Source organism: Pristiophorus japonicus, chromosome 3, assembly GCF_044704955.1.
Source record: "Pristiophorus japonicus isolate sPriJap1 chromosome 3, sPriJap1.hap1, whole genome shotgun sequence".
Classification (NCBI taxonomy): domain Eukaryota; kingdom Metazoa; phylum Chordata; class Chondrichthyes; family Pristiophoridae; genus Pristiophorus; species Pristiophorus japonicus.
In genome coordinates this window covers 7,140,107-7,160,059 of record NC_091979.1, presented here as the reverse complement: position 1 = coordinate 7,160,059, position 19,953 = coordinate 7,140,107, and the positions used below count along the sequence as shown (strand labels likewise).

Genomic DNA, 19,953 nt, shown 5'->3' with positions numbered 1-19,953 from the left:
TAGTTCTTTGTAGCTGTTCAATTTTTAACATTTTTTAATAAAACCACATTGCCCTTCCATGATCAGCACTGAGGCTTCTTGCAGCAGGGAGAAGGCTGCAGGAAGCCTCAGAAGTTGAGGCAGCCGTTTCCCGACGGGCCCGACCAACGGCAGGGGGGCCTCACCCCCCCCCCCTCTCTGCCGTCGGGAATGGTTGCCTCAACTTCTGAGGCTTCCTGCAGCCTTCTCCCTGCCTCCCCCCCCCCCCCCCCCCGCTGCCATCGGTCGGGCCCTCACTGCCTCCCCCCCCCCCACTGCCGTCGGGAACGGCTGCCTCAACTTGTGAGGCTTCCTGCAGCCTTCTCCCTGCCTCCCCCCCCCCCCCCCCCGCTGCCATCGGTCGGGCCCTCACTGCCTCCCCCCCCCCCCCGCTGCCATCGGTCGGGCCCTCACTGCCTCCCCCCCCCCCACTGCCGTCGGGAACGGCTGTCTCAACTTGTGAGGCTTCCTGCAGCCTTCTCCCTGCCTGAAAGACCTGCCTGAAGCACTTTCACACAGGTAGGAACATGGTTTATTTAATCTTTTCTTTGCTTATAAATTTTTATTCAGGTTGAAATTATTTGTATAATATTTGTATAAGTATAACTAAGGATTTATTGTAGAATTTAATGACTTCCCTTCCCCCCCCCACCTCGTTCCCGACGCCTAATTTGTAACCTGTGCCTGATTTTTTAATGTGTAGACAAGGTTTTTTCAGGCCTACAAAAATCTTCACTTGCTCCATTCTTAGTTCGTTTGGAGTACGTTTTCACTGTGGAAACTTTCAAATCAGGCGTCAGTGGCCGGACACGCCCCCTTTTGAAAAAACAATTCTGTTCAAAAGTGAAACTGTTCTACATGACTGGAACTGCAGAAAACTTAAATGTGGAGAATTGCGATTTCTAAGATACTCCGTTCTCCACCAGTTGCTCCTAAAAATCAGGAGCAAATCATGTGGAAACTTGGGGCCATGATCCTGCAAGTTACAGCTCTTTAAGTGCCTATCCAAGCACCCCTTAAAAGTGGTGAGGGTTTCTGCATCCATCACTCTTCCAGGCAGCGAGTTCCAGATCCCCACAACCCTCACATTAGGAGACCAAAACTGAACATAATATTCCAGGTGAGGCCTCACCAAGGCCCTGCACAACTGCAGTAAGGGTGATCTCCTGGATTAGTTTCGATCACCTGGATGGGTCGGAGAGGAAATTTTCCAGATTTTTTCTCCCTAAATTGGCTTGGGTTTTTATCTTGTTTTTGCCTCTCCCAGGAGATCACATGGTTCCGGTTGGGGTGGAGTGCAGAATGTTTCAGTATACGGGGTGTCGCAGTTGTGTGGGACGGACTGGTTGGGCTGGGTGCTCTTTCCTTTTCCACCATTGTTCATTGTTCATGGGTTTATATGTAACCTTCAGGGCTGCTGACCGAGGGCCGTGCGCCTCTTTGGCGGTCGGCGCGGAAACGATGGGCCGAAATGGGATCGCAGGCCGATAAATCCCCAGGGCCTGATAGTCTGCATCCCAGAGTACTTAAGGAAATGGCCCGAGAAATAGTGGATGCATTGGTGATCATTTTCCAACAGTCTATCGACTCTGGATCAGTTCCTATGGACTGGAGGGTAGCGAATGTAACACCACTTTTTAAAAAAGGAAGGAGAGAGAAAATGGGTAATTATAGACCGGTTAGCCTGACATCAGTAGTGGGGAAAATGTTGGAATCAATTATTAAAGATGAAATAGCAGCGCATTTGGAAAGCAGTGACAGGATCGGTCCAAGTCAGCATGGATTTATGAAAGGGAAATCATGCTTGACAAATCTTCTGGAATTTTTTGAGGATGTAACTAGTCGAGTGGACAAGGGAGAACCAGTGGATGTGGTGTATTTGGACTTTCAAAAGGCTTTTGACAAGGTTCCACACAAGAGATTGGTGTGCAAAATTAAAGCACATGGTACTGAGGGTAATGTACTGACATGGATAGAGAACTGGTTGGCAGACAGGAAGCAGAGAGTCGGGATAAACGGGTCCTTTTCAGAATGGCAGGCAGTGACTAGTGAGGTGCCGCAGGGTTCAGTGCTGGGACCCCAGCTATTTACAATATACATCACTGATTTAGATGAAGGAATTGAGAGTAATATCTCCAAGTTTGCAGATGACACTAAGCTGGGTGACAGTGTGAGCTGTGAGGGGGACGCTAAGAGGCTGCAGAGTGACTTGGATAGGTTAGGTGAGTGGGCAAATGCATGGCAGATGCAGTATAATGTGGATAAATGTGAGGTTATCCACTTTGGGGGCAAAAACACGAAGGCAGGATATTATCTGAATGGCGGCAGATTAGGAAAAGGGGAGGTGCAACGAGACCTGGGTGTCATGCTACATGAGTCACTGAAAGTTGGCATGCAGGTAGAGTAGGCGGTGAAGAAGGCAAATGGCATGTTGGCCTTCATAGCTAGGGGATTTGAGTATAGGAGCAGGGAGGTCTTACTGCAGTTGTACAGGGCCTTGGTGAGGCCTTACCTGGAATATTGTGTACAGTTTTGGTCTCCTAATCTGAGGAAGGATGTTCTTACTATTGAGGGAGTGCAGCGAAGGTTCACCAGACTGATTCCCGGGATGGCAGGACTGACATATGATGAGAGACTGGATCGACTGGGCCTGTATTCATTGGAGTTTCGAAGGATGAGAGGGGATCTCTTAGAAACATATAAAATTCTGACGGGATTGAACAGGTTAGAGGCAGGAAGAATGTTCCCGGTACTGGGGAAGTCCAGAACCAGGGGTTACAGTCTAAGGATATGGGGTAAGCCATTTAGGACCGCGATGAGGAGAAACTTCTTCACTCAGAGAGTCGTTAACCTGTGGAATTCTCTACCGCAGAAAGTTGTTGATGCCAGTTCGTTGGATATATTCAAGAGGGAGTTAGATATGGCCCTTAAGGCTAAAGGGATCAAGGGGTATGGAGAGAAAGCAGGAAAGGGGTACTGAGGTGACTGATCAGCATGATCTTATTGAATGGTGGCGCAGGCTCGAAGGACCGAATGACCTATTTTCTATGTTTCTATGTTTCTGCGTGAAGAAGCCTCCCCTCAAATCCCCGCTGAACCTTTCACCAACCACCTTAAAACTATGCCCCCTCGTAATTGACCTCTCCACCAATGGAAATAGACCCTTACTATCCACTATATCCAGGCCCCTCAATCTTTTGTATACCTCAATGTCTCCTCTCAACCTCTTCTGTTCCAATGGGAACAAACCCAGCCTGTCCAATTGGTTCTCATAATCAAGATTCTCCATTCCAGGCAGCATCCTAGTAAATCTCCTCTGCACTCTCTCTAGTGCAATCATGTCCTTCCTATAATACGGCGACCAGAACTGCACGCAATATTCCAGCTGTGGCCTAACCAGAGTATTATACAATTTAAGCATAACCTCCCTGCTCTTATATTCTATGCCTCGGCCAATAAATGCAAGCATTCTGTATGCCGCCTTAACCACCTTATCCACCTGGCCTGATTCTTTCAGGGATCTGTGGACAAGCACTCCAAGGTCCCTTTGTTCATCTACACTATTAAGTGGCCTACCGTTTAATGTGTATACCCTTTCCTTATTAGCCCTCCCAAAGTGCATTACCTCACACTTCTCTGAATTAAATTCCATTTGCCACTGCTCTGCCCACCTGACCAGTAGATTGATATCCTCCTGCAGCCCATGACTTTCCTCTTCATTATCAACCACAAAGCCAATTTTATTGTAATCTGCAAACTTCTTAATCATACTCCCTATATTCAAAACTAAATCGTTGATATATGCCACAAAAAGCAAGGGACCCAGTACTGAGCCCTGCGGAACCCCACTGGAAACATCCTTCCAGTCACAAAAACAACCATCAACCATTACCCTTTGCTTCCTACCTCTAAGCCAATTTTGGATCCAATTTGCCACTTTGCCCTGGATCCTATGGGCTTTAACCTTCATGACCAGTCTACCATGTGGGACCTTATCAAAAGCTTTGCTAAAGTCCATGTGCACTACATCGTACGCACTACCCTCATCGACCCTCTTGGTTACCTCCTCAAAAAATTCAATCACATTAGTCAAACACGATCTTCCCTTAACAAATCTGTGCTGACTGTCCCTAATTAATCCTTGCTTTTCCAAATGTAGATTTATCCTGTCTTTCAGGATTTTTTCCAATAATTTTCCCACCACTGAGGTTAGGCTGACAGGCCTGTAATTACTCAGCCTATCCCTTTCTCACTTCTTAAACAAGGGTCATACATTAGAAGTCCTCCAGTACCATGCCTGAATCCAACGAGGACTGGAAAATGATGGTCCAGGCCTCTGCTATTTCCTCTTTTACTTCGCTCAACAGCCTGGGATGCATTTCATCCAGGCCTGGGGACTTATCTACTTTCAAAGTTGCTAAACCCTTTAATACTTCCTCTCTTACTATGTTTATTTCATCCAGAATATCACACTTCTCCTCGATAGCAGTATCTGCATTGCCCCTTTCCTTTGTGAAAACAGATGCAAAGTATTCATTAAGAACCTTACCAACATATTCCATCTCCACGCAAAGATTACCCTCATGGTCTCTACTAGGCCCTATCCTTTCTTTAGTTACCCACTTCTTTTTAATATATTTATAGAACATCTTTGCGTTTTCCTTAATTTTACTAGCCAAGAATTTTTCATGCTCTCTCTCAGCATTCCTAGTATCCTTTTTAATTTTACGTCTTAACTTTCTATATTCCTCAAAAGATTCTATGGTATTTAGCCGTCGGTATATGACATAAGCATCCCTTTTTTCTTAATCCACCCCTGTAAGTCCCTAGACATCCACGGGGCTCTAGAATTATTATTCCCAACCATTTTCTTTAAGGGCACATTTTTGGCCTGCGCCTTCCGGATCTCCTCCTTGAATGCCTCCCGCTGTTCCGACACTGATTTCTCACGGATATCTCAGTTTGGGGGAGGGGATGAGGGGGTGGGTATGTCACAGTTCTGGGGTGGGGTATGTCACAGTTCGGGGGTGGGGTATGTCACAGTTCGGGGGGGGGGTATGTCACAGTTCGGGGGGGTATGTCACAGTTCGGGGGGGTATGTCACAGTTCGGGGGGGGTATGTCACAGTTCGGGGGGTGTATGTCACAGTTCGGGGGGTGTATGTCACAGTTCGGGGGGGGGTATGTCACAGTTCGGGGGGGGTATGTCACAGTTCGAGAGGTGTATGTCACAGTTCGGGGGTGGGGTATGTCACAGTTCGGGGGGGGGTATGTCACAGTTCGGGGGGGTATGTCACAGTTCGGGGGGGTATGTCACAGTTCGGGGGGGGTATGTCACAGTTCGGGGGGTGTATGTCACAGTTCGGGGGGTGTATGTCACAGTTCGGGGGGGGTATGTCACAGTTCGGGGGGGGTATGTCACAGTTCGAGAGGTGTATGTCACAGTTCGGGGGTGGGGTATGTCACAGTTCGGGGGGGGTATGTCACAGTTCGGGGGGTGTATGTCACAGTTCGGGGGGTGTATGTCACAGTTCGGGGGGGGTATGTCACAGTTCGGGGGGGGTATGTCACAGTTCGGGGGTGGGGTATGTCACAGTTCGGGGGTGGGGTATGTCACAGTTCGGGGGGGTATGTCACAGTTCGGGAGTGGGGGTTATGTCACAGTTTGGGGGGGCATGTCACAGTTCGGGAGGTGGGGTATGTCACGGTTCGGGGGGGTATGTCACAGTTCGGGGGGGGGGTATGTCACGGTTCGGGGGGGGGGGGGTATGTCACAGTTTTGGAGTGGGGGGTATGTCACAGTTCGGGGGGGGTATGTCACAGTTCAGGAGGGGGGGGTATGTCACGGTTCGGGTGGGGGGGGGGTTATGTCACGGTTCGGGAGGGGGGATATGTTACAGTTCTGGGGGGGGGTATGTCACAGTTCGGGGGGGGGGGAGGTATGTCACAGTTTAGGAGGGGGGGGTATGTCACAGTTCGGGGGGGGGGGGAGGTATGTCACAGTTCGGTGGGGGGGGGAGGTATGTCACAGTTCGGGGGGGGGGGGAGGTATGTCACAGTTCGGGGGGGGGGGGAGGTATGTCACAGTTTAGGAGGGGGGGGTATGTCACAGTTCGGGGGGGGGGGGAGGTATGTCACAGTTCGGGGGGGGTGCGGAGGGGGGCATCTCACAGTTGGGGGGCGTGGGCAGCTCACATACTGGCAGTGTTAGGGTGCAGGTTTGTCTTTTCTCTGTTACCCTCTCCCCAGCCTCCCAACGATTCAGTTACTTTCCTGGAAGGGGTGAATCTGTGGGCAGTTCCCAGCTCTGGCCCCGGGACTGGCCACTGACTGACTGTGTCCCTTTGTCCCTGTGTGGTGTCTGCGAGGCTGCCTTCATTCCTGACCCCTGACCGTTTGCATTGTCGGATTCCTGGAAGGAGAGGGGCTGAGCGCTGGGTTGTAAACAGGCCGTCTTACTGTGGGTGCTGTGGCTGCAAAGGGAAGCTTCATCGCTGCATTCTGCACATATCTTCAGCCTGATGTCATGTTGCAGGCACAGTGTCAGAGCACCAGAGGCCCTGGACCTTTGGGAGCTGCTGTCAGTGACAGGAGCCTTTGTGTTTGCAGGCTCCAAGGCCAAGGAGGGAGGGCCAGTGAGTGGGCCCAGTGACCAGCTGACAGTCACACAGCACACCCTGTGTCAGGGCCTGACAGTAAATCAGAAAAATGCTGATTTATGGAAAACACAAATTATTTCAAAATGACAATGTTCTGGGATTCTGTGACAGTCCAAGGTCAGCGACTATCCGGCACCCGAATCTTTCCCTTCCCGAAGGCTCTGACTCGCACTGGGGGGTGGGTTACCCGGGCACCACTCACCCTCACGCACCTCACTGTAGCGGCACTAAATCCCCCCCGGGCCCAGATTCTGGGGTACGGAGCTGAACCCTGTACCCTCCCCAGGCCCAGACTCTGGGGTACAGAGCTGTACCCTATACCCTGTACCCTCCCCAGGCCTAGACTCTGGGGTACGGAGCTGTATCCTGTACCCTCCATGGGCTCTGATTCTGGGGTACGGAGCTGTACCCTTTACCCTCCCTGGGCCCGGACTCGATAATGTGCCTTCTCCCCCCCCATGCCCCCATTGCCCCACGACCGGCTCTCTCCGTGAGGGAGCACTGATGCTCCACTCTGTGTATTTCAGGCTGCGGATTCCCGGGATTCCATGTCCATGGCACTCTATTCCCAGTGTTTCTCCTGGATCATCAGGAAAATCAACACCAAGATCAGAGGGAAGGACAGCTTCAAATCCATCGGCATCCTCGACATCTTTGGCTTCGAGAACTTCGAGGTGGGTCAAGAGCTCAGCTGGCAACTGAGGAGAGAGAGGGACTGCATCCACAGCCTCCTGTCCAGCTGAGGGGTGAGGAGTTAAGGAGCAGGGGTGAGGGGTTGGAGAGCACTGGTGAGGGGTCAAGAAGCAGAGGTGAGGGGTCGATGAGCGGGCGTGAGGGGTCGAGGAGCGAGGGTGAGGGGTCGATGAGCGAGTGTGAAGGGTCGAGGAGCGGGGGTGAGGTGTCGAGGAGTGGGGTTGAGGGGTCGAGGAGCAGGGGTGATGGGTCAATGAGGGGGCAAAGAATGGGCATGAGGGGTCGAGGGGCAGGGGTGATGTGTTGAGGAGCGGGGGTGAGGGGTCAAGGAGCGGGGTGAGGGGTCAGAGGTCGAGGAGCAGGTGGCTGACACTGTCCGTCTCTCTTCACAGATTAACCGCTTTGAACAATTCAGCATCAACTTCGCCAACGAAAAATTGCAGGAATATTTCAACAAGCACATCTTTTCCCTGGAACAGCTGGAGTACAACAGGTGAGACTGCATATGGCAATGCCCCGACCCCACCCCAACCTCCGACCCATCCCAAACCCCCCACCCCAAATTCGAACCCTACCCCAATCCCCAACCACACCCCAAACCTCGACCCGAACCTGCTCCAACCTCCGACCCTGCCCCAACCTCCGACCCTGCCCCAACCTCCGACCCCACCCCAAACCCCAACCCAACCCTGACCCCACCTCCGAACCCTTGATCCTCCAACCCCACCATCAACCACCCTGACCACAACCACCAACGCCCCAACCGACCCGACCTCACTCCAGACCCCAACCGAACCCATCCCGAAACCCTCCCCCAATCCCAGCTCCAATCCCCTCACCCCTCGAAAACCTTGACCACACCCCTGACCCCCTGGGGAAAGTGACACTTCCCTCAACCATCGACTCACACTCAGTGACTCACACCCATTTTCTTTATCTGTGCAGAGAGGGAGTGAGCTGGGAAGCAATTGATTGGATGGATAATGCCGAGTGTTTGGACCTGATTGAAAAGGTAGGAAGCCCGTCAAATCCCCCAAAAAACAATCCAGAGAAATAGGGCAAAATACTTTACTGCTCCATGCTTAGTGCCTACACAACAAACCTGCTCTTAATTCCGCTCCAGTACACTCACAGTACACAATGGGACAGAAAACGGAGCACCATCACTCTGGGGTCATGGGACAGTGTAGAGTTTTACTTTGTATCTCACCTGTTATGTTCACAATAACTCCACAAGACTGTATACTGTAAGCTCAAACTATTCTGACCTTGGTCTCTTTAATGTAACTCCAGAGTGAGGAAGTAGCATGGTAGACTGCCTTTTATACTTGCTTGCCCGGGGTGTGCAGGTGACCCTTAGGTCTCCAACAGGTGCGCCCCCTGTTGGCAAGTCTTATACATTAGTAAAGAATACATACATAACATCACTCCCCCCTAAAGTCTTAGATACAAGTTATTTACAGGTTGGGACAATCCAGGGCTCTACGTTCCCGGGTCGATCGCCTGAGTTGAAGTCCTGGCCTGGGTGAGTCGGTTGGATCATTGCTGCACTGCGGTGTGGCTGGTCTGATCGGACTGTCAGGCACGGTGGGTTCATCCTCGTGGTTGACAGCGAGGTCAGTTGCTGATTGGATGTGTGTTGGTGGATCAATTATGGTAATGTCCTCTTCAAACTGTTCTTGGTTGTCAGTGAATCGAAGTTTGGTCTGATCCAAATGCTTTCTGTATGTTTGTCCATTCAAAAGTTTGACAATAAATACTCTATTTCCCTCCTTGGCTAAAACAGTGCCAGCAACCCATTTGGGACCATGACCGTAATTGAGAACAAACACAGGATCATTAACCTCGATGTCACGCGATACAGCCGCGCGATCGTGGTACACGTTATGCCGGTGACGCCGGGTTTCTACGTGATCATTGAGATCCGGGTGGACTAAGGAGAGCCTGGTTTTGAGTGCTCTCTTCATTAACAATTCTGCAGGGGGATCACCAGTAAGCGAGTGGGGGCGCGTCCGGTAGCTGAGCAGAACACGAGATAACCAGTTCTGCAGGGAACCGTTTCAAGCCCTGCTTGATAGTTTGGACTGCCCGTTCTGCTTGATCATTGGATGCGGGCTTAAATGGGGCAGACCTGACATGCTTGATGTCATTGCAGGTCATGAAGTCATTGAATTCCGAGCTGGTGAAACTTCGTCCATTGTCACTAACAAGGACGTCGGGCAAACCATGGGTGGTGAACATGGCCCGGAGGCTTTCAATGGTGGCAGTGGACGTACATGATGACATTATTATACATTCAATCCATTTAGAGTAAGCGTCCACAGCTACAAGGAACATCTTTCCTAGAAAGGGGCCAGCGAAATCTACATGGACCCTGGACCACGGTTTGGAGGGCCATGACCTCAGACTCAGTGGGGCCTCCCTTAGTGCATTGCTCAACTGTGAGCAAGTGTTACATTGGTGTACACATGACTCCAATTCCGTGCCAATGCTGGGCCACCAAACTGTGGCCTGGAGATAGCCTTCATCATGACTATGCCTGGGTGGGTACTGTATAGGTCGTGTATAAACGTTTCCTTGCCTTTTTTTGGCAAAACCACGCGATTCCCCCATAGGAGACAATCCAATTGGATGGACATTTCATCCTTGATTCAGTCAAATGGCTTAATTTCGTCTTGCATTTCCCCGGGAACAGCCGACCAGCTCCCATTAAGGACACAGCTTTTTACTAGTGATAGCACAGGGTCCTGGCTAGTCCAGGTCCTGATCTGGCGAGCCGTGTTGAGTGACCCCCTCGCTCTCAAAAACATGCATTACAAGAAGCAAGTTTGCGGGTTGCGCCATTTCCACCCCGGTGATGGGCAATGGTAGCCAACTGAGGGCATTGGCACAGTTCTCAGTGCCTGGTCTGTGGCGGATTACATAGTCATACGCAGATAATGTTAGTGCCCATCTTTGGATGCAGGACGAAGAATTGGTGTTAATACCTTTGCTTTCTGAGAACAGAGAAATGAGCGGTTTGTAGTCGGTTTCGAGCTCGAACCGGAGTCCAAATAGGTATTGGTGCATTTTCTTAACCCCGTATACACATGCTAAAGCTTCTTTCTCAACCATACTGTAGGGTCTTTCAGCCTTGGATAAACTTCTGGATGCATATGCAACCGGTTGCAGTTTGCCTGACACATTGGCTTGCTGTAACACACAACCGACCCCGTACGAAGATGCATCACAAGCTAGTACTAAACGTTTACACGGGTCATACAATACAAGTAACTTGTTAGAACATAGCAGGTTTCTGGTCTTGTTAAAGGCTGTCTCTTGAGATTTACCCCAGACCCAGTCGTCACCCTTGCGTAGCAACAAATGCAAAGGTTCCAGCAAAGTGCTCAACCCTGGTAGAAAGTTACCAAAATAGTTGAGGAGTCCCAGGAACGAACGCAGCTCCATCACATTCTGTGGTCTGGGTGCATTCTTGATGGCCTCCGTCTTGGAGTCCGTAGGTCCGCCGCAATCTTTCTCCCCAAAAATTCGACCTCTGGCGCCAGGAAAACACACTTGGAGCGTTTCAGCCAGAGTCCCGCTCTGTCCAGTCGCGTTAGAACCTCTTCCAGGTTGTGCAAGTGTTCGGTGGTGTTGCAACCAGTGATCAGGATGTTGTCTTGAAACACCACGGTACTCGGAACCGATTTCAGCAGACTCCATGTTCCTCTGGAAGATGGCCGCAGCCGAGCGAATCCCAAAAGGGCATCTGTGGTACACGAACAGTCCTTTGTGCCTGTTGATGCACGTCAATTTTTTCGAAGGTTCAGCCAGCTCCTGTGTCATGTAAGCAGAGGTTAGATCCAGCTTGGTGAACGACTTCCCCCCTGCTAGCGTTGCAAACAGGTCATCCATTTTGGGTAGTGGGTACTGATCCTGTAACGAGACTCGGTTGATTGTTACCTTGTAGTCCTCACAGATTCTGACCGTCCCATCGCTTTTCAACAATGGAACAATTGGACTGGCCCACTCGTTGAACTCGATTGGCGATGTGATTCTCTCTCGTTGAAATCTGTCCAACTCGATCTCGACTTTCTCTCGCATCATATATGGAACCGCCCGGGCCTTGTGATGAACGGGTCGTGCATCAGGGACTAGATGGATCTGCACTTTGGCGCCTGTGAAGTTGCCGATGCCTGGCTCAAATAACGACGGGAATTTGTTTAGCACTTGGGCGCACGAGGCGTCATCCACCGAAGACAGTGCTATGATGTCGTCCCAGTTCCATCGGATCGTTCCGAGCCAGCTTCTGCCGAACAGCGTTGGGCCATCGCCTGGTACAATCCAGTGATAAATCATGCACAGTTCCATCATACGATATCTTCACTGCCACACTGCCAATGACTGGTATGAGCTCTTTGGTGTAAGTGTGCAGCTTTGTGTGAATCGGGCTTAGTTTTGGCCTTTGTGCCTTGTTGCCCCACAGTTTCTCAAAAGCCTTCTGGCTCATAATTGACTGACTCACCCCCGTGTCCAATTCTCTGGAAACTGGAATGCTATTTAATTTGACTTTCAACATTGTTGAAGGGCTTTTGGTGGTGAAGGTGTGTACCCCATACACTTCCTCTTCAGCCTCGGGTTGAGTTGCCTCTCTAACTCGTTCAGCATGATCCACGCCGGATCGGTCATCTTCTGCCGACTCTGCCACGTGGTGAGTCGCAGTATGTTTGCACATTCGCTGGAGGTGCCCCATTGTTCCACAGCCCTTGCACACGTAGTGCTTGAATCGACATTGATAGGCTCTATGATTGCCCCTGCAGCGCTAACATGGTGTTAATGGATTCGCATTCACGCCCCACGGCGGTCTGTGAGTCATCCTAGGCCTGACCTCTGCAGTCGTGTAGGCTTTGCCATGTACAGTTCTGCCTGCTGAAGGCAATATTTTATGCACAGTACTTACCGGTGAGCTTCGATGCTGCAAAGATGTCTGTTTAGTGTTAGCGTTCGTGGACATGAAAGCCTGGGCTATCGTGTTGGCCTTGCTCAGATCTAGGGATTCGGCAGACAGCAGTTTGCGAAGAATGACCTAGTGGACGATTCCAAGCATGTAAAAGTCCCGCAACATTTCCACCAAAAATCCAGCAAATTCGAACGGACTACAAGGCGTCTTAGGTCGGCGACATAGCGCGCCACGTTCTGGTTCTTGAAGCAATGGTGCTTGTAAAAGCGATACCTGGCCATTAAGATGGTCTCCTTCGGCTTGAGGTGTTCCTGAACCAGCATGCATAACTCTGCATATGTCTTGTCCGTTGGTTTCATCGGTGCTAGCAGATTTTTGACGAGGCCATATATCGTGGATCCACAAACGGTGAGGAGAATCGCCCTGCGCTTGACCGTGGTATCTTCTCGTATCCAGCTCGTTGGCCACGAAGTAGAAACATAGAAAATAGGTGCAGGAGTAGGCCATTCGGTCCTTCGAGCCGACATCACCATACAATATGATCATGGCTGATCATGCACCCCATTCCTGCTTTCTCTCCATACCCCTTGATCCCTTTAGCCAAATCTAACTCCCTTTTGAATATATCTAATGAACTGGCCTCAACAACTTTCTGTGGTAGAGAATTCCACATGCTCACAACTCTCTGAGTGAAGAAGTTTCTCCTCATCTCGATCCTAAATGGCTTACCCCTTATCCTTAGACTGTGACCCCTGGTTCTGGACTTCCCCAACATCGGGAACATTCTTCCTGCATCTAACCTGTCCAATCCTGTCAGAATTTTATATGTTCCCCTATGAGATCCCCTCTCATTCTTCTAAATTCCATTGAATATAAGCCTAGTCGATCCAGTCTTTCTTCATATGTCAGTCCTATCATCCCGGGCATCAGTCTGGTGAACCTTCGCTGCAATCCCTCAATAGCAAGAACGTCCTTCCTCAGATTAGGAGACCAAAACTGTACACAATATTCAAGGTGTGGCCTCACCAAGGCCCTGCACAACTAAAGTAAGACCTCCCTGCTCCTGTACTCAAATCCTCTCGCTATGAAGACCAACATGCCATTTGCCTTCTTCACCGCCTGCTGTACCGACATGCCAACTTTCAATGATTGATGTACCGTGACACCCAGGTCTCATTGCACCTCCCCTTTTCCTAATCTGTCACCATTCAGATAATAGTCTGCCTTCTTGTTTTTCCCACCAAAGTGGATAAGCTCACATTTATCTACATTATACTGTATCTGCCATGCATTTTCCCACTCACCTAACCTGTCCAAGTCACCCTGCAGCCTCTTAGCATCCTCCTCACAGCTCACACTGCCACCCAGATTAGTGTCATCTGCAAACTTGGAGATATTACATTTCATTCCTTCATCTAAATCATTAATGTATATTGTAAATAGCTGAGGTCCCAGCACTGAACCTTGCAGTACCCCACTAGCCACTGGCTGCCATTCTGAAAAGGACCCGTTTATTCCTACTCTTTGCTTCCTGTCTGCCAACCAGTTCTCTATCCACGTCAGTACATTACCCCAAATACCATGTGCTTTAATTTTGCACACTAATCTCTTGTGTGGGACCTTGTCAAAAGCCTTTTGAAAGTCCAAATATACCACATCCACTGGTTCTCCCTTGTCCACACTACTAGTTACATCCTCAAAAAATTCTAGAAGATTTGTCAAGCATGATTTCCCTTTCATAAATCCATGCTGACTTGGACCGATCCTGACACTGCTTTCCAAATGGGCTGCTATTACATCTTTAATAATTGATTCCAACATTTTCCCCACCACCGATGTCAGGCTAATTGGTCTATAATTCCCTGTTTTCTCTCTCCCTCCTTTTTTAAAAAGTGGTGTTACATTAGCTACCCTCCAGTCCATAGGAACTGATCCAGAGTCTATAGAATGTTGGAAAATGACCACCAATGCATCCACAATTTCTAGGGCAGCTTCCTTAAGTACTCTGGGATGCAGACTATCAGGCCATCCTAGACTGGGTGTTATGTAATGAGAGAGGATTAATTAGCAATCTTGTTGTACGAGGTCCAATGGGAAATAGTGACCATAATATGGTAGAATTCTTCATTAAGATGGAGAGTGACACAGTTAATTCAGAGACTAGAGTCCTGAACATAAAGAAACGTAACTTCGACAGTATGAGACGTGATTTGGTTAGGATAGACTGGCGAATGATACTTAAAGGGTTGATGGTGGATAGGTAATGGCAGACATTTAAAGATCACATGGATGAACTTCAACAATGTACATCCCTGTCTGGCGTAAAAATAAAACGGGGAAGATGGCTCAACCGTGGCTTAGAAGGGAAATTAAGGATAGTGTTAAATCCAAGGAAGAGGCATATAAATTGGCCAAAAAAAGCAGCAAACCTGAGGACTGGGAGAAATTTAGTAGAATTCAGCAGAGGAGGACAAAGGATTTAATTAGGAGGGGGAAAATAGAATATGAGAGTAAGCTTGTTGGGAACATAAAAACTGACTGCAAAAGCTTCTATAGATATGTGAAGAGAAAAAGATTAGTGAAGACAAATGTAGGTGCCTTACAGTCAGAATCAGGTGAATTTATAATGAGGAACAAAGAAATGGCAGGCCAATTGAACAAATACTTTGGTTCTGTCTCCACTAAGGAAGACACAAATAACCTTCCGGAAATATTAGGGGACTGAGGGTCTAGCGAGTAGGAGGAACTAAAGGAAATCCTTATTAGTCAGCAAATTGTGTTACGAAAATTGATGGGATTAAAGGTCGATAAATGTACTAGTCAAGACGCTCAACGAAGGCTTCCCAATCATCACCTTCAACAAATCTCTCAAGATTACCAATGGCAGCAATAACTGCGTGAAAGTTCGAGATCTGTTACTCGTCGCCAATTGTTATGTTCAGAATAATTTCACAAAACTGTATACTGTAAGCTCAAACTGTTGTGACCTTGGTCTCTTTAATGTGACTGAACAATGAAGAAGCAGCATGGTAGACTGCCTTTTATACCTGCTTGCCCGGGGTGTGCAGGTGACCCTTGGGTCTCCAACAGGTGTGCCCCCTGGTGGCACGTCTTACACGCTAGTAATGTTTACATACATAACATCACCCATGCTGTACCTGCCCTGGGAGTGTTTGATGGGACAGTGTAGAGGGAGCTTTACTCTGTATCTAACCCCATGTGCCTGTCCTGAGAGTGTTTGATGGACAGTGTAGAGGGAGTTTTACTCTGTATCTAACCCCCTGTACCAGCCCTGGGAGTGTTTGATGGACAGTGTAGAGGGAGCTTTACTCTGTATCTAACCCCGTGCTGTACCTGCCCTGGGAGTGTTTGATGGGACAGTGTAGAGGGAGCTTTACTCTGTATCTAACCCCCTGTACCTGCCCTGGGAGTGTTTGATGGGACAGTGTAGAGGGAGCTTTACTCTGTATCTAACCCCCTGTACCTGCCCTGGGAGTGTTTGATGGGACAGTGTAGAGGGAGCTTTACTCTGTATCTAACCCCCTCTACCTGCCCTGGGAGTGTTTGATAGACAGTGTAGAGGGAGCTTTACTCTGTATCTAACAGGTATCTTACTCCGGCTCTCTATTTATTTTAGAAGCTGGGTCTTCTCGCGTTGATCAATGAGGAGAGTCGTTTTCCAAAGGGCACTGACAGCACACTGCTGGAGAAGCTGCACAGTCAGCACACGGTGAGTGAGAGTCTGGGGGATCGGGGGCCAGCATGAGCACGCGGTGAATAGCGCTCCTCCCTCTCTCCGTCTCCTCCCTCTCTCTGTCTCCTCCCTCTCTCTGTCTCCTCCCTCTCTCCATCTCCTCCCACACTCCGTCTCCCCACTCTCTCCAGCTCCTCCCTCTCTCCATCTCCTCTCTCCAGCTCCTCTATCTCTCCATCTCCTCCCTCTCTCTGTCTCCTCCCTCTCTCCATCTCCTCCCTCTCTCCGTCTCCCCACTCTCTCCAGCTCCTCCCTCTCTCTGTCTCCTCCCTCTCTCCATCTCCTCCCTCTCTCCATCTCCCCACTCTCTGCATCTCCCCACTCTCTCCATCTCTTCCCTCTCTGCATCTCCCCACTCTCCATCTCATCCTTCTCTCTATCTCCTCCCTCTCTCCGTCTCCGCACTCTCCACCTTCTCACTGTCTCCATCTCCTCACTCTCTCCATCTCCTCTCACTCCTTCTCCACCATTGCTCTCCCCGAGCCTAAAGAAGCGTCTGGTCTGTTTTACAGAGTAACTCGTTCTATGTGAAGCCACGGGTAACGGATCATCAGTTTGGGATCAGACATTACGCTGGGGAGGTGAGTCTGAATAACACAAATATCACAAAGCCCACAGTCTCAGTATCAAACGGTGTCAGTATCACACGGTCTCAGTATCGCATGATGTCAGTATCACACGGTCTCTGTGTCACAAGGTCTCAGTATCATACGGTCTCAGTATCACATGGTCTCAGTATGACACGGTGTCAGTATCACACGGTCTCAGTATCACACTCTCAGTATCACACGGTGTCAGTATCGCATGGTCTCAGTATGACACAGTGTCAGTATCGCACGGTGTCAGTATCACACGGTGTCGGTATCGTACGGTGTCAGTATCACATGGTGTCAGTATCACACGGTGTCAGTATCGCACGGTCTCAGTATCACACGGTCTCAGTATCGTACGGTGTCAGTATCACATGGTGTCAGTATCACACGGTGTCAGTATCGCACGGTCTCAGTATCGCACGGTCTCAGTATCACACGGTCTCAGTATCGTACGGTGTCAGTATCACATGGTGTCAGTATCGCACGGTCTCAGTATCGCACGGTCTCAGTATCGCACGGTCTCAGTATCGCACGGTCTCAGTATCACACGGTGTCGGTATCACACGGTCTCGGTATCACACGGTCTTAGTATCACACGGTGTCAGTATCGCACGGTCTCAGTATCACACGGTCTCAGTATCGTACGGTGTCAGTATCACATGGTGTCAGTATCACACGGTGTCAGTATCACGCGGTCTCAGTATCGCACGGTCTCAGTATCGCACGGTCTCAGTATCACACGGTCTCAGTATCGCACGGTCTCAGTATCGCACGGTCTCGGTATCACACAGTCTCAGTATCACACTCTCAGTATCACACGGTCTCAGTATCACACTCTCAATATCACACGGTGTCAGTATCACACGGTGTCAGTATCACACGGTCTCAGTATCGCACGGTCTCAGTATCGCACGGTCTCAGTATCACACGGTCTCAGTATCGCACGGTCTCAGTATCGCACGGTCTCGGTATCACACAGTCTCAGTATCACACTCTCAGTATCACACGGTCTCAGTATCACACTCTCAATATCACACGGTGTCAGTATCGCACGATCTCGGTATCACACGGTCTCAGTATCACACGGTCTCAGTATCACACGGTCTCGGTATCACACGGTGTCAGTATCGCACGATCTCGGTATCACACGGTCTCAGTATCACACGGTGTCAGTATCGCACGATCTCGGTATCACACGGTCTCAGTATCACACGGTCTCAGTATCACACTCTCAGTATCACACGGTGTCAGTATCGCACGATCTCGGTATCGCACGGTGTCAGCATCACACGGTCTCAGTATCACACGATCTCGGTATCACACGATCTCGGTATCACACGATCTCGGTATCACACGGGCTCAGTATCGCACGGTCTCAGTATCACACGACCTCGGTATCACACGGTCTCAGTATCACACGGTCTCAGTATCACACTTTCAGTATCACACGGTATCAGTATCGCACGATCTCGGTATCACACGGTCTCGGTATCACACGGTGTCAGTATCGCACGATCTCGGTATCACACGGTCTCAGTATCACACGGTCTCGGTATCACACGGTCTCGGTATCACACTGTCTCAGTATCACACGGTCTCGGTATCACACGGTGTCAGTATCACATGGTCTCGGTATCACACGGTGTCAGTATCGCACGATCTCGGTATCACACGGTCTCAGTATCACACGGTCTCGGTATCACACGGTCTCAGTATCACACGGTCTCGGTATCACACGGTGTCAGTATCGCACGATCTCGGTATCACACGGTGTCAGTATCGCACGATCTCGGTATCACACGGTCTCAGTATCACACGGTGTCAGTATCGCACGATCTCGGTATCACACGGTCTCAGTATCACACGGTCTCAGTATCACACTCTCAGTATCACACGGTGTCAGTATCGCACGATCTCGGTATCGCACGGTGTCAGCATCACACGGTCTCAGTATCACACGATCTCGGTATCACACGATCTCGGTATCACACGATCTCGGTATCACACGATCTCGGTATCACACGGGCTCAGTATCGCACGGTCTCAGTATCACACGACCTCGGTATCACACGGTCTCAGTATCACACGGTCTCAGTATCACACTTTCAGTATCACACGGTGTCAGTATCGCACGATCTCGGTATCGCACGGTCTCAGTATCACACGGTCTCGGTATCACACGGTCTCAGTATCGCACGGTCTCAGTATCAAACGGTCTCGGTATCACACGGTCTCAGTATCGCACGGTCTCAGTATCGCACGGTCTCAGTATCACACTCTCAGTATCACACGGTGTCAGTATCACACGATCTCGGTGTCACACGGTCTCAGTATCACACGGTCTCAGTATCACACTCTCAGTATCACACGGTCTCAGTATCACACTCTCAGTATCACACGGTCTCGGTATCACACGATCTCGGTATCACACGGTCTCGGTATCACACGGTCTCAGTATCACACGGTCTCAGTATCACACTCTCAGTATCACACGGTGTCGGTATCACACGATCTCGGTATCACACGATCTCGGTATCACACGATCTCGGTATCACACGATCTCGGTATCACACGGTCTCAGTATCGCACGGTCTCAGTATCAAACGGTCTCGGTATCACACGGTCTCAGTATCGCACGGTCTCAGTATCGCACGGTCTCAGTATCACACTCTCAGTATCACACGGTGTCAGTATCACACGATCTCGGTGTCACACGGTCTCAGTATCACACGGTCTCAGTATCACACTCTCAGTATCACACGGTCTCAGTATCACACTCTCAGTATCACACGGTCTCGGTATCACACGATCTCGGTATCACACGGTCTCGGTATCACACGGTCTCAGTATCACACGGTCTCAGTATCACACTCTCAGTATCACACGGTGTCGGTATCACACGATCTCGGTATCACACGATCTCGGTATCACACGATCTCGGTATCACACGATCTCGGTATCACACGATCTCGGTATCACACGATCTCGGTATCACACGGTCTCAGTATCACACGATCTCGGTATCACACGATCTCGGTATCACACGATCTCAGTATCACACGATCTCAGTATCACACGATCTCGGTATCACACGATCTCGGTATCACACGATCTCAGTATCACACGGTCTCAGTATCACACGATCTCGGTATCACACGGTCTCAGTATCACACGATCTCGGTATCACACGATCTCGGTATCACACGATCTCGGTATCACACGGTCTCAGTATCGCACGACCTCGGTATCACACGACCTCGGTATCACACGATCTCGGTATCACACGGTCTCAGTATCA

At 49.9% G+C, this 19,953-nt stretch overlaps 1 protein-coding gene across 1 annotated transcript in view; it reads left to right on the top strand.

Moving 5' to 3' along the window:
• Window positions 1-19,953, top strand: part of LOC139260446 (unconventional myosin-X-like) — a 204,319-nt gene that overhangs the window by 72,095 nt on the left and 112,271 nt on the right. The window contains exons 12-16 of the mRNA XM_070877008.1: window positions 7,204-7,350; window positions 7,762-7,862; window positions 8,315-8,381; window positions 15,946-16,038; window positions 16,575-16,643. Coding sequence (XP_070733109.1) covers window positions 7,204-7,350; window positions 7,762-7,862; window positions 8,315-8,381; window positions 15,946-16,038; window positions 16,575-16,643 — 477 coding nt within the window. The remainder of the gene's footprint in view (window positions 1-7,203; window positions 7,351-7,761; window positions 7,863-8,314; window positions 8,382-15,945; window positions 16,039-16,574; window positions 16,644-19,953) is intronic.